This window comes from Phyllostomus discolor, chromosome 7 (assembly GCF_004126475.2).
Source record: "Phyllostomus discolor isolate MPI-MPIP mPhyDis1 chromosome 7, mPhyDis1.pri.v3, whole genome shotgun sequence".
NCBI lineage: Eukaryota > Metazoa > Chordata > Mammalia > Chiroptera > Phyllostomidae > Phyllostomus > Phyllostomus discolor.
Genome location: NC_040909.2, coordinates 57049803 through 57065787, shown reverse-complemented (window position 1 = coordinate 57065787; position 15985 = coordinate 57049803). Strand labels below are relative to the sequence as shown.

Genomic DNA, 15985 nt, shown 5'->3' with positions numbered 1-15985 from the left:
GAAATCTTTCTTTCATAGGGAAACAAACTATCATATGTCTTTCTTTCATAGGGGAACAAACTCTCATTTTATCTTCACAATGGCACTGCTCAAAAGAGCAGTTATTATAATCTCTATTCTGTTAGTGAACAAGCAGAGTAAGAGAGGTCATAATTTGCTCAAGATTACCCAGCAAATAAATGGTTTGAAATTGGAACTAGGATGGAAGCCTTTGGTGCTATTTAGTTCCCTTTCCAGTACATCAAACTGCCTAAACAGCAACTTCATTTTGTTTTGCCAACAGAAAGAGAAATAGTTTAAAACATAGACTGGGGAACACTGTCTAAGAATGGAAACAAAATTTGATAGTTTTTATTTATTCACTGCCAGTAGGTAGTAAAATGTAACCAGCATTCAACAAATACAAAATTTTTAAAGATTTATTTTAAATGACAGAGGTGAGACAGAACAAGAAAAAAAAAAAAAAAAGGACGAAAAAAAAAAAAGGACGTAACTTGAATGTTCTCTAGTCATGAAAGGATAAATTTAATTTATTTACTCTTTATTTTTTTGAGGGCAGGAGGGTGAGATAGTAGATGTTGCCACTCTTTGAGTTACTGCCTAGCCCATGGTGACTCTTTTTCTTAGCACTACGTAATTCTCAACTACACGCCAAGTCATATTTATTCTATGGGAGTCCCAACTTCTCCCATGTTAGCCAAAGTTGGACACATAACCCAAAGTGAGATTCAACTTGTTTCTCTTGAAACTAAAAACTGGAATGAAGAGGGTCTATTCTGTTCTAGGCTGCAAACACCCCCCCCCCCCCTCCCCGCCCCCGTGTGCTTTAAGTCTACAGGAAAGAACCAGTAGGCAAAGAGAAAAGAATAAACATGCTGCTCAAAGCGAAAGAAAGGGACCCAAGAGGACACCTAACCCTACAGAAGAGAACGGAAAACAGTTTCTTCTTGGCACGCTAGGTCTTTCCTGTCCCAAGTCTAGTCCCCAGAGACCCAAGCGCTTCTTCCCTAGACTTTCAAGAATTCCCTGGACCAGCAGGGAAATTGGCCCCCTTCTGAGCTTAAATCTTTTCCAGTTGATTTCTGATAACTGCAACAATAATAATCTTGTTCAAGACAGTTAAAACTTTTGTATTGAAAAAATAAAAGGACAGATATCACTAGAATTTTTTATAAAAGAAGATCCAGTGCCCAAAGGTTCAGAAAAATCCTCTCATTACCTTTAAACAACGAAAAGCCTATACTGTTTCATGGGCAGCATTCTATCAACTTTTACAGAGAAAATGACTTATTTTCTAGGAGTAACACCTCTAAGTCCTTTTAAGACTCTGAGAGCCTTGTTGCAATTTAAGGCATAATCTGGAATATTCTTGTTACACAGTAGAATCTGTAAAAATTAAGCAAAAACCTACTAGCCATGATAAAGAAAAAGAAAAAAATAGGCTAAACTGAGCAGTCTTGTTTTGAAGCACAACAATACAAATTTTCTTTTTATTTCAGAAACTCTCTTAAATTCTAGGTAAACCATGGAGCTGTAATATGAGAATGGCACCCTGGGTGCTTAGGGAGGCATCAAAAAGAAGACAGAAGTCTGGAGAGGTAGGCCCCATAAGGAGGGCAACACAAGTTTTGACTTGGTTCTGTCTTCTAAGTTAGAGCTGAGGGAAAGCTAACTCCTATCTTTGCATTCTATGTGTGAAAAGACTGAAAACCAAGGGAAGTTCACACAAGCTGGTCTCTTTGTTTAATCAAACCATGTTAAGTGTGTGCTCCCTTGACAGGTACTGCGCCTGGCACTGGAATCAGCAGTATGTCCAGCTTAGACACCTAACTCATTATGCTATGCATTTCTCTCCACTCTTTGACCCTCACTGCAAACAGAAAGTCCAGAGGCCTACAATAGTTCACTTTTTTTGGCTCTCTGGTGATCTTAGGGAAAAAGAAAAAAAATTGTTACTAATATTTAAAAGGTGGCAATATTCACATAAAATGTCATGTTCTCATTTTCTCTTGGAATGTCCAAAAATCTGCTTAGGGACAACTGGGTGATGCTATGTCCTGTGCAGCCTCTTGTCATTTCTTTCTAAGGCACCCACCTTTCTGAGTCACTTATTTTCTTGCCAGGCCTGTCTTCTATAGGCAGTCAAACTTGTGACTCTGAGCCTATGTTGTTTTCCTAAGTTTCTTCTCCCAAATGAAAAACTACAAATTAAAAAATATTTATTTTTATTGATTCTAGAGAGGGGGAGAGAAATACTGATGTGAGAGAGAAACATTGATCAGTTGCCTCTTGCACACCCCCAACCTGGGACCTGGCCCACAACCCAGGCATGTGCCTGATGAACTGACAACTTTGCAATTTGCCAGATGATGCCCAATGAACTGAGTCACACAAGCCAGGGCGAAAGCCCACAAAATTTAAAAGCAGGTTATATGTCAGTGGCAGGGATATTCTACAGAAATCTGAACTAATGAGGTTCCCAGTATACTTGCAGTCCTCCTACTCAAGTTCCACTTTGCTTTTACTCTGGCCAGCTTTCTCCCTGGCCAAGCAAATTTCAGAATGAACCTCTATGTTCCATACAACCTGTCTTTTCAGTCATGCTACTGGGTATTCCCCTCTTTGAAGCTCAGCTGGAGATTTTGCAATTAATGAACTACAGGTACTGCTCTCAGGGTCACTCCACTGAATACCAAATGAGAGTTTGAAAACAACCGGTAAAGAAGAAGATGAAACCACTTACAAGGAAGAACTATAACACCTCTGGACTAAGTTTCATTAATACATTTTAGCCCCTGTGGGCAGTCTTGGACTTCCCTACCCTACATGAAACTCCTCACAGTCTTAACATTTTTAAAGGAGCTTCCATTTTCTGACAGCTTCTACATATCTGCATATACCCACAGCTCTCTTCCATCCAAAGGGTTCCATACTACCATCCTGCACTCCCTTCACTATTTAAGGTCTCACAGCTCTCCTATCTCAAGTCCTCTCTCCCAGGCTTCACTGAGGTTAACTGGTCTCTTTTTCCTTTTAGTTCAGGGGTCAGCAAACCATTTCTCCATCAATTATGACTACAGCATACTATTTCACCATCAGCCCAATAGAGAACCAAAGATATAATAAAAGTCCAGTAGTTCTCCAATTTGTCTCCATGCCGAAATCCTTGGTCAATTAAGTACATTTTCAGGTTGATTTTCAAAAGCACATGACAAAAAGAGTAGTAGTAGCTGATATTTACTAAGCACTTATTATGTGCCTATCATCTCACTTAGTCCTCTCAGGTCTGTGATACCGGAACTATTACTACACACCTTTAACAAAAGAAAACTGAGGCTTGTGAAATAAGGCCAATAAGGGGCAGAAGTGGGACAGTATAGACCTGGGCTTAAAATCATTTCTTCCACTGTCAGCCACCACAGCAATCCCTACCTCTATTCCTCCACAACTATTGTTCCCACCACCTAAAACTCCTTTCGTTCCACCTTGTAAATAACTCACATCCAGCCTTGAAAACCTTGCTCAGATGAAATCTCTTCAGATCAACACACCTATCTCCTAAAGTAGACTTCTTAGAGGCAGTGTTTATAACATTTCATTTCATTCTTGTATCCCTAGGTCCTGACATTGTAAGTGTTAACATATGCCTACTGAATAGAATTGAATTAAGTAGAACCACAGGCTTTGACAGCTATGCCCACTAAGGTTAACATGTGCCTGGGGAGAGATATTCATGTCTTGCTAAAGACTTGCAATTAGGTCTGAGCAATAAGTAGCTGTTCTGGCATTTATTCACAGTTGTCCTGCCAAGCTCCCCTACAAACCTCAACTCTGTGGAAGGGGAAGAAGGGATGAGAGGTAAATTAATAGGGGAATCAAGTCGTTGAGTTGACTGAAGGGAGGGGAACCCAGGAAGGGGGATAGAGAAGTCTTCTTCTTCTTCAATATTGTGCAAGGGGAACATTAATCTCCTACTGGCCTGGAGTTGCAGAATTCTAAAATTCATATAAATATCCTCAGCTGAGTCATTCTTTGGTAGTCTAACATGTTCCTTTAAAAAAGATGTCAAATAAATGAACTGCTAGTAAGCATTCTGCTCTAGGGCCATATTTATTAATAAAACTACCAATAATAATAGCTTAGTTCCTGAGTATTTACTTTGGGCTAGACCCTGTGTAAAGAACTTTACATGCATTGTCTTGTTTAATCTTCAACACAACTCTATGATGAATATTTATAAGTGAGGATATGGAGGGCTATAGTAGTTAAATGGCTTACAGTAAAGGCAGTGGCTAGTGGATTAAATGTGTCATTTGATGAATAATGTTTACAGCATTGAAAAAAACATTCTGGACTTCTGGCCAAGATGGAAGCATAAGTAGATGTACTTTGCCTTCTCCCACAACCAAAAGAAGGACAACAGCAAATTTAAAAATAAAAACTAGCCATGACTATCACAAAATTGAACTGTATGGAAGTCCGACAACAAAGGAGTTAAAGCAGAAACATTCATCCAGACCCACTGAAGAGGCAGAGATAGCCAACCCCCAGCAGAGAGGACTTGCAGCAAGGTGGACGCTGGTAGACCAAGCAAGGTGGTAAGGTAGCAGCTGGTGAAGCAGGCAATCCCACATTTGGACGTGGATAAACCCGGTGGAACAACTGGAGATCGAGATAGATCGTGCAACCCAGGGTTCTGATGCAGGGAAATAAAGCCTCAAAACCTCTGACTGAAAAAACCTGTGTGGGTTGAGGCAGGAGCCTAAACTCCCAGTCTCACAGGAGAGTTCGTTGGAGAGATTCACAGGGTCCTAGAACATACACAAAACCACTCACCCATGAATCAGCACCAGAAGGGCCCAATTTGCTGGTGGGTAGCAGAGGAAGTAACTGAAAGCCAGCCAAGAGCTGAGCAAGCAGCATAGTTCCCTCTTGGACCCCTTCCCCACATATAGCCCCACAACTGCAACAACGTGGGTTGCCCATCCTGGCAAATTCCTAAGACTCCACCCCTTACTACATAACAGGTGTGCCAAGACAAAGATATATGGCTCAAATGAAAGAACAGAGCAAAACTCCAGAAAAAGAACTAAGTAACAAAGAGACAGTCCACCTATCAGATGCAGAGTTCAAAACACCGGTAATCAGGATGCTCAAAGAAATGACTGAGTACAGTTGCAAAATAAAGGAAGAAATACAGGCTATGCAAAGTGAAATAAAGCTAAATATACAAGGAACCAACAGTGAAGGGAAGGAAACCAGGACTCAGACTTACAATCTGGAACAGAAGGAAGAAGTAAATATTCAACCAGAACAGAATGAAGAAACAAGAATTCAAAAAAATGTGGAGAGGCTTAGGAATCTCTGGGACAACATTAAACATTCCAACATCCGAATCATACGGGTGCCAGAAGGAGAAGAGGAAGAGCAAGAAATGGAAAACTTATCTGAAAACATAATGAAGGAGAACTTCCCCAATGTGGCAAAGAAAATAGACTTCCAGGAAGTCCAGGAAGCTCAGAGAGTCCCAAAGAAGTTGGACCCAAGGAAGCACACAGCAAGACACATCATCATTAAGTTATACAACATTAAAGAGAAGGAGAGAATCTTAAAAGCAGCAAGAGAAAGAGAGGGAGTTACTTCCAAAGGAGTTCCCACAAGACTATCAGCTGATTTCTCAAAAGAAACCTCGCAGGCAAGAAGGGGCAGGAAAGAAGTATTCCAAGTCATGAAAGGCAAGGACCTACATCCAAGATTACTCTATCCAGCAAAGTTTTCACTTAGTATGATAAAGTGCTTCCCAGACAAGGTCAAGTTCAAGGAGTTCATCATCACCAAGCCCTTATTACATGAAATATTAAAGGGACTTACTTAAGAAAAAGAAGATAAAAAATACAAATAGTAAAATGACAACAAACTCATAACTATCAACAACTGAACCTGAAAAAACAAAAATGAACTAAGCAAATAACTAGAACAGGAACAGATTCACAGGAATAGAGATCACATGGAGGGTTATCTATGGGGTGAGCGGGGAGAATGGAGGAAAAGATACAGGGAATAAGATGCATAAATGGTAGGTACAAAATAGACAAGGGGAGGTTAAGAATAATATGGGAAATGGAGAAACCAAAGAACTTATATGTATGACCCATGGACATGAACTAAGGGGTAGGAATGCTGGTGGGAGGGGGAGTACAGGTTGGAGGGGAATAAAGGGGAGAAAAAAAGGGACAACAGTAATAGCATAATCAATAAAATATATTTAAAAATAAAGGTAAAAAAACTTATAAAAAATTCTTCTACCCTACCGTTTTAAATAACACCAGTTAAAGGCAGGCTGGGTAACCTATTACAAATTTCACTTCTCTAAAAGATTCAAGAAAAATCCCTCCTTTTCCATTAAGCCTTTCTAAATATTATTTGTGATAGAGATTGTCATTGTTCACCTATATCCACATCCTTATCTTCCAGGGCACACAATTAGACTAAATTTTCCAGTATTCATTGCAGTAAGGCATAACTGTGATGGAGTCCTAAAATGTGAACAGAGAGGTTGCATGCCATTTCTAGACCTGGTCCATGCAAACCTCATTGTCTTCATCTTCAGTCTCTCTGCTGGTCAAAAAGAGAGGGGTTCTGGCATCTAGAGGTGGACAGAGCTACAAAATTTCACTCCTGAATGATTGGGTGAAGCAAGAGTGTCTGCAAAATAATCCACACTGAGCTATGACTTGAGTGAGAAATAAATGTGTATTGTGTTAAGCAGCTGAGGTTTTGGGTAGCAATAGCAGTCAGCCTACCCTAATACAGTACTATTGTTGGTCCGATTACCATCAGAATTTTCATTATCAATAACACAGCTATAATTTATTGAAGGTGTAGTAAGTAATAGGCATTATGTTAAGTCTTTACAAATATGTTTTATTCATTTCTCATTATGAGATAGGTATTACCACATTCTGCAGGTGAAAAAAATCAAGGATCGGAGATCAATAATTGTTTCCTACTCTGAACATTTATAACACAATATGAAAGATTTGATAATTAATTATGGGTTGCCTTTTGGTTGCCTATGGGTTAGATGATTTTTCTTGTACTTGTAATTTGTTTTCCTCAACTGTATAGAAAACTATTTATAAAAGGGGTAGGACTTACATCTCTTGATTCCATATTATTTACAAATTGCCTCATGAATAAACAAATTAACAGATATATGTTTTGAAAATTACTATACATATATTTTTTAAATTATACTATATATGTATGTGTGTATATATTATATATATACATATATGTATTGTGTTTTGGGCAATAGACCTCTTAAACAGACCTATCAAGAAAATTGGCCCATTTGTTAAGTTATGTGCTGTTTATTTCAGATCCATGACTTAATGAGTATCATTAGTGCAATTTTTCAATACTGTAATTACATGTATGAGTGTACATAAACACTTAGAACAGTGTCTAACGGACATTTGGTTACCAATAGATATAATCATATGGTGCATGAATAAAACAAAGGTGAGCAATAGAAAGATGTGAAGCCCATAAGTAGAGGCTGATTTTAATTACAAAGAATATATTCCTATCAGAAAGGAAAACCATCTAAAACAGGGATGTCAAACTCATTTTCACCAGGGGTCACATCAGCCTTGTGGTTGCCTTTTAAAGGCCAAAATAATTTTAGGACTGTATAAATGTAACTACTCCTTAACTGTTAAGGAGTTGAAATTACATTCATTCCTTTGAAGGCAACCACAAGGCTGATGTGGCCCCAGGTGAAAATGAGTTTGACACCCCTGAAAAATGTAGGCGGCAGAGCCAAATGAAGACCAGCTGCCAGTCACACAGTTATAAGATGACCCCCATTCATAAGAATCTGTCCTGACACAATCTTCAGGAACATAAATTCTGGACAAGCCTAGGAGCCAGGGCTCACATCCTCTCCTTCACTGCTAGTGAAGTGCAGAATGGTGCTGTGAGATTCAGTTCTGTAGGTCTGGCCATGTGGGATTTCATAGAGCCCTAATATCATTATTTGTAGCCAAACACAAACATGCCCTCCTACAGCTCCTAGAGTATTTTTTATATTTTGTTAGAAAACAACACATTGGCATCTGAGAAAGATTTGGTCCTTCTGAGGCTATCTGTTCCCAGTCCTCATCTACCCACAGAGCTCCATATCCTACTACTCAAGACATTCAAAGAATCTGATTAACAGGCTGGAGACACTGGCTTTCATATGGTGACATTTCATACTAACCACATATAATGATTCTGTGAAACAATCTTTACATTAACTAATTAATGTAAATGCTTCAATTACTGTTCATTTAAATATGTTCCAAAAAGTCTCTCTTCTTTGAAGAGTTCTTTTACTTTATTTGGTATACTTTAAGTATACATTTAGATGTCTTATTCATACTCAGTAATCGTTTGTAATACCTACTTTGTTGATGGGCTTTTCCTGAGGTAATTTTCCTTTTAACTTCATGGTATCAGCCTTCACAGCAAGCAATAAGGTTAATGCTATAATCAGATATTATATCAGCACATACAACTTTAGTGGCTGTTCAAATATAGCAACACAGAGTATAGAACACCCAAGCTAGAAAAACATAGGTGTGAAAATTAGTGAATCAAACTTTGGATAACAACTTCTTTGAAAAAAATTTTTTTTAAATGTTTAACATAGTTTTTAAAAGTAAAGTTCTTTGTTAAATGCTGAGTAAAAAAAGCCAATCTCAAAAGATCACATCTAGGTAACATTCCCTAAATGACAAAATTACAGAGTTGGACAACAGATGAGTAGCAGCTGCCAGGAATTAGGGGCTGTGAGGATAAGAGGAATGACTATGACTACAGAGGGGTAGCAAGGGGGAGATTCCTGCAGTGATGGAATAGTTCTGTATCTTGATTACGATAGTGGTTACTAGAATCTACACAGGATAAAATGACATAAAATTACACACATATTTTCTACCAAAACCGATTTCCCGATTTTGATATTGTACTATACTTAGGTAAGATGTAATCAATGGAAGAAACTAGAGAGTAAGCAGGACCTCTTTGTACTATCTTTGCAACTCCCCACGAATCTACAATTGCTTCAAAACAAAAGTTAAAATTAGCTAAAAGTATATTGTATTATAAACATATTTCACAGAATAATGTAGTCAATTAAATAATGCCCAAACCTTTGTAAATAAATTTTCTGACTTCCCATTTTGTATACAGATGAATTACCAATTATCTTGATACAGGCAAGAGAGTGGAAATGGGGTACAGCACAGTAGGTATTGCTGTCACGATGCTTACTGTTCATGACAATGTCAGCCACAGGGACCATACTAGCAGCCAATATCTGAATGTCTTACAAAGGCAGGTAGCATACAATGTATAAAAATAAAAACATGTATTTATAGGCTTCTTATTCTTAAAATCTGTAAGATTTAGCCATTAAAAATAGAGAATGGGGCAGCATTCTTTAAACATAACTGAAAAATAAAAAACATATTTTGTGATTTCTATATGCTAATCAAGATTCCATTGAGCATATAATTACATATAATTAGCAAAATATATTAATTAGATCTATATGATTACCAAAAAGGGTTTTGTTTTTTTTAATGTATATATGGCAATAGTTTCTATAATCCATCTCTCTGGGTAAATTAATATAAACTGCTGCAATATGCCAATAATAAGAAACAAAAAGAATTCTAGAAGCTGGGAGATACAAATTAAACAAGTCGGTGTAAGTTATTTTCACTAGAGCTTTAGACAGAGATCTTTTTTAAAATCACTGATTAATATATAAACATTCTGGAACTACCTGTATCTCATACCTAAGCTGCTCAACACTGGTTCTTTGTGACTCAAGGTCTAAAGAGAGGTTGGCAGCACTCATACATACCTTCCTGTTCACTCCTTTCTGCGGTGATGCAATTTGACCTACATTTCTAGTGCCCATTGAAACTTCTTAGGAGGGGAAGAGAAGAGTTTTTCATTAATCTTACCCTCTGATTAACTAAGGCAGCAAATGCTACTCACGGGGCTGCTACTGGGCATAAGCAAAGGGGGAAATGACGTGCCATAGGAAATTGCATGCGAGAACATTTAGAAATACTGCGTTCTCTGATTCTGCAGGCAGACTGCCATGGCTTTACAAGATAGCAGCGAGGAAGAGCTGCCCCACTTCTACACCATAATCTGGCCAGAACACCAAGCACTGCTTTATTTACCAGTACTTCAGGCTACCAGCCTGATGAAAATAAACTTGAACAATAGACTTGTCTTTGCCATCATGTTTTTAAATAAACTTTTAATTTTAGAGTGGTTTTATGTTTAGAGAGAAGTGAAGATTATTCAGTTCCTATATGCCCTACATTTGGTTTTCCCTATCATTAACCTCTTACATTAGTAATTGCTACATTTGTCACAGCTAATGAACCAATATTGTCACATTATTATTAACTGAAGTCCATACTTCCAATTTCCTTAGTTTCTGCCTAATGTCTTTTTCCTGTTCCAGGATCCCATCCAGGGTCCCACAGCTGTCAGGTCTCCTTACGCTTCCTCTAGCCTGTGACAGTTTCTCCAGACTATACCTTTTTGATGAGGTTGACAACAGTTTTGAGGAATACTGGTTAGGTATTTTGTAGGAAGTCTCCAACTGTCCAATGGTTTTCTTGTGATTATAATGGGATCATGGGATTTAGGACGGAAGACCACAGAGGTAGCCATTTTCTTCCCCTCCCTTCCCCTCCCCTCCCCTCCTCTCCCCTCCTTTTCTTTCTAGATACAACAATTTTCTTTATTAATGACCCCAACCACATTTTAGGTACAGGAGTTTGGAACTCAAATCTTAGGAGAAAACAAGTTAAGACCGCATTATTCTGGAGACTTCTAGCCAAGATGGAGGCATAGGTAGACACACTGTGCCTCCTCGCACAAACAAAATAAGGACAACAATTCAGAAACAGAAAACAACCAGTATCAACAGAAAATTGAACTGTATGGAAATCCAACAACCAAAGAGTTAAAGTAGACACATTCATGCAGACCGGTAGGAAGGGCGGAGTCGGGCAGCCTGGACAGAGAGGGCTCATGATGGCAAAGCAGTGGCTGGCTGACTCAGCAAGGTGGAGGATTGTGGAGGGCCATGGTGCACAAGGTGACTGGCAGACCAGGCGGTCACACATTTGCACACAGATAAACCAGGCAAAATTGGGGAATGAGACAGACCCTGCAACCCGGTGTCCCGGCATAAGGAAAAAAAAAAGCCTCAAAACACCAATTGAGAACACCTGTGGGTGTTTAGGTGCAGGGAGAAACTCCCGGCCTCACAGAAGAGTTTGTTGGAGAGACCCACAGGGTCCTAGAATGGACACAAACCCACCCACATGGGCATCAGCAGCAGAAGGGCCCAATTTGCTTAGGGGAAGCGGGGGAAGTAACTGAAATCTGGCAGAGAGCAGAGCAAGTGCCAATGTTCCCTCTGTGACCCCTGTCCCACATACAGCATCACAACCCAGTCATTGGGTTGCCCCACCGGAGTGTACACCTAAGGCTCAGCCCCTCACTATGTAACAGGTGCATCAAGACAAAAAATGGCCCAAATGAAAGAACAGATCAAAGTTCCAGAAAAAAATACAACTAAGTGACAAAGAGACTTACTATCAGATACACAGTTCAAAACACTGGTGATCAGGATGCTCACAGAATTGGATGAATTTGGTCACAAATTAGATGAAAAAATGAAGGCTACGCTAAGTGAAATGAAAGAAAATGCATAGGGAACCAATAGTGATGGGAAGAAAACTGGGATTCAAATCAATGGAGTGGACCAGAAGGAAGAAAGAAACACCCAATCAGAAAAGGATGAAGAAATGAGAATTAAAAAAAAATGAGGAGAGGATTAGGAACCTCCAAGACATCTTGAAACATTCCAACATCCAAATTATAGAGATACCAGAAGGAGAAGAGGAAGAGCAACAAGTGGAAAAGTTATGTGAACAAATAATAAAGAACTTTCCCATTCTGGCAAAAGAAATAGACTTCCAGGAAGTCCAGGAAGCTCAGAGAGTCCCAAAGAAGTTGGACCCAAGGAGGAACACACCAAGGCACATCATAATTACCTTAGCTAAGACTAGAGATAATGAGAGAAACTTAAAAGCAGCAAGAGAAAAGGAGAGAGTTACCTACAAAGGAGTGCCTATATGATGTCAGCTGATTTCTCAAAAGAAATCTTGCAGGCAAGAAGGGTCTGGAAAGAAGTATTCCAAATCATGAAAGGCAAAGAACTACATCCAAGAATGCTCTATCCAGCAAAGCTTTCATTTAGAATGGAAGGGCAGATAAAGTGCTTCTTAGACAAGGTCAAGTTAAAGGAGTTCATCGTTACCAAGCCCTTATTATATGAAATGTTAAAGGGACTTACCTAAGAAAAGAAAGATAAAAAACATGTACAGTAAAATGACAGCAAACCCACAATTATTAACCACCACACCTAAAACAAAAACAAAAGCAAACTAAGTAAACGACTAGAACAGGAACAGAACCACAGAAATGGAGATCACATGGAGGGTTAGCAACAGGGGAGTGGGAGGGGGGGAGTACAGAGAATAAGTAGCATAGATGGTAAGTAGAAAATAGACAGGGGGAGGGCAAGAATAGTACAGGAAATGTAAAAGCTAAAGAACTTTTAAGTATGACACATGGACATGAACTAAACGTGGGGAATGTGGGCGGGTGGGGTGTGCAGGGTGGAGGGGAGTGAAGGGGGGAAAATGGGACTACTGTAATAGCATAATCAATAAAATATATTTAAAAAAAGACTGCATTATTCTATAACTAATTAGTAACATATTGTAAAGCAAAAGAGCTTGGAAGGAGGAGGAAGGGAAGGGGAGTGAGGGAAGATAAAGAAAAGGAATTAAGTTGATCAAGTGGATTTTTCTTTTTTCTTTTCCTTTATTTTTAATTCTTGGTAACTATGAAGTCCCTGCAAGAACAACTCGTTTCTGCAGATTATTTTCCAAATGTGTACAAAATGGAACCAAAAAGGAGAATCCCTTAAAAAACTGAAGAGGTGCAACATTAAAAGCTATGATTATCCAGTAGCAAGTGTTCCAGCCTTTAGTTGCCAGCTGCTTCCTCTTCTAGTTACCAGGAGGTAGAGGGGTGAAAACGTCTCCCCAGTAATTGTTTTCATTTATTTTTTTTCTTAGCATCTGGGCGTGCTCAGTTCAGCACCATGAGGAAGTCAGATGTTTTTGCCTGCATACGTATATGAATATAGGCCTTAGAGCACTTGATGTGGTAGTGCAGGTTGTCCTGGAGCATGTGTATCAGGTTGATAGTATTGTCTCGAGCACTGGTGTTGGTGTAGCGAGGGAACAGCACAAAGGTAATATAGCTGATGTTGTCACCCACAGCAGCATCAGTGTCTTTCAGCTCCAGAGGAGGTTCCCTGTGGCTAAAGAGGACCTGTAAGGTTGTGTGGCTGGCTCTGTGACCTTCTTTGAACTCCTGGATGAAGACCTTTCCAATGACCACATTGTTATCCTTAAACACTGTGCTTAAAACTACTGTGACTATGCCCTTTTTAGACTCAACATACATGGTCTCATCATATCTATAATGGATGATGGCCCTGTTCTCACCTTCCTTGCCCTCTTCTTGGAACTGGCAGTATTTCTCACAGACAGAGGCAAAACAATTTCGTTTCAACATTCCAACCTGATGCACAGTGGAATCCTTGGATGCAGGCAGATTTTGAAGGTCGTGTAGCAAAGACACATTGCATCCTGATTCTGGATTTATCAAGTAACTCCCATATACTCTCTTTAGTAACTCATCAGCAGCACACACCTGACGTTCCTTGTAGAATTTCAAAGAAATACTGACCATCATTTTTTTTTTGTCTCTTAGGATTTGAAATATGATAAGAGGACCATCAGAATCTGTAAATGTTACTTCTTCTGCTTCTGGTTTGTTTCCTGTAGCCACGTTCTCGAACATGAACATGAGTATCTCCTTGATTACACAGTTGTTCACCTCTAGCAGGATCATGGCCGCGGCTGGCCCCAGAAACCTGAACCTGCCTGCCGAGCCGTTACTGCCCCAATGCTGCCGCCGCCACTGCTTCACCCACAAGACCAGTCTCTGCCCAGCCCCCAGCTCCAGCCTGCCACTTCTCCTCGATGCTGCCATTTTCATTACATCGCATCAAGATCAGATTTATCGCTATTCATGTTAACTTAATCGTCTGGCTGAAGCACTGTTTGGAAGATTTCTCCACTTTAAATATATTTATTTTTCACTTTCCATACTGTACTCTTTGAAAGGAAGTCACTATGTACAGTCCATTTAAGGAATGGGCAATTACGTTTCACCTCCTTTCAGGGAATTATCACAAAAATCATTTGGAATTCTTCAACATATTAGGCGTGTCTATTCTATTTGCTTACTTATTTAATCACTTATTTATATCAGTATAGATTCATCAGTATTTATATCAGTTTGTTTTATATTATTTTATTATATTTACATTATATATTTTATATGCCCACATTTATAGTAATATTTATTTTACTACATATATGTACATTATGTATTTTATTTATATTTATATTGTGTATTTTATTTATAATTATCTCTTTAAGACTCTTCATTTTGTGGCATGATAAATCATGAAGAAAATATTTAGTTATCAAATTACCATCTAACTGGCACCTTTCGGGTTTGATATGGCCCATAAGTGCTGTATCATAATGAAGTTCTTCCAGAAGTAATTTTTTTCTGTTCTTGGGGAAAGGGAGAGGAAATCAGACTTAAATGCAGCATGTTAGATGTCTTACACAATCAGGTTTCTTGCTTTCTCCCCCATTATCTTTAAATGCTATTTACTTTATGTCAATTCTTAATTACATGAGCTAAAGGGAAAAAAAAAACAAATATTAGTTAGATCTAGCTTTAAAATACAATACTGATGACTTAACAGGAGCAGCTACACCTTCCAATTTATGGTTTGTATATTTTAACGCACACAGTTTTTCTTCATTGGGACTAAACTGATCAGCCCAACACAAGGGCAGAACCAGGAGCTTCTTGGGCTGCGGGGGTACCTAGTGGAAAGCAAACAGATTTCTGTAGATAACTAAAACTGCACAGACTAGAGTTTATTTCCTGCAGTACACAAAGGAAATTCCTTCACCTTAGGTCCTTAGATTCCAACCTTTAGTCTGTGTAAATAGGCTATGCCAGTGATTTTCAACCAGTATGCCACAAGGATTTTTAAAACATGCAAATTCCTGACTACTTAGGGGCACTGACCTCTTTTCCCTTTGACTGTGAAGTAAATAATTACAACAGCCAACACAACAATAGCCATCTGGTATGAATGAATCAAAATTATAACAATTTTTTGGTCAGATCAGGGAAAAATATATTTTGGGGTGTACCACAAAATTTTCGTAATCAGTTCATGTGCGCCAAGAGATGAAAAAGGTTGAAAGGCTGGGCTATGCTAATAAAATCTTTAGTGGCCTCAGACTTTTTTAAAAATAGGAAGTAAGCTGAGCCTAGTACCTGATACTTACTGCTTTTCTGTGTCACCTTTTTATTTTTCACCCAATCTGATGAATATTTATATTCAACAAAAATTTCCTGAGCCTCTAGTATGTACTAGGCAGCACACTATGCCTGGTGCTTCCAATTAATCTAACAGATTAGAAAAAGTTAAGAGCCCTGTTTCTATTTTTCCCTCCTGACAAAGATGCTGAAGCTGAAGGAAGATAAGTGAAGCCTTTATAATGCTGAGGACACAAAATGGTCTGGAGAAGCACATAGTTTAATGTCTACCTCTGTAGTTATCTGATAATATCTTAGAAAGAAAAAGGTCATAACTTCCTTGTCTGTATAACAGATACAATCAAACATACTTCCAGGGAGAACGCATGGAAAACTTATTCCAGGC

At 38.8% G+C, this 15985-nt stretch overlaps 2 protein-coding genes across 3 annotated transcripts in view; both read right to left on the bottom strand.

Moving 5' to 3' along the window:
• Positions 1 to 15985, bottom strand: part of ATXN7 (ataxin 7) — a 148160-nt gene that overhangs the window by 115381 nt on the left and 16794 nt on the right. The gene's annotated exons all lie outside the window — the stretch shown is intronic.
• On the bottom strand, positions 13052 to 14116 carry LOC114502123 (actin-related protein 2/3 complex subunit 2-like). The gene has a single exon (XM_036030989.1). The coding sequence runs from the start codon at positions 14077 to 14079 to the stop codon at positions 13249 to 13251; it is 831 nt and encodes a 276-aa protein (XP_035886882.1). The 5' UTR covers positions 14080 to 14116; the 3' UTR covers positions 13052 to 13248.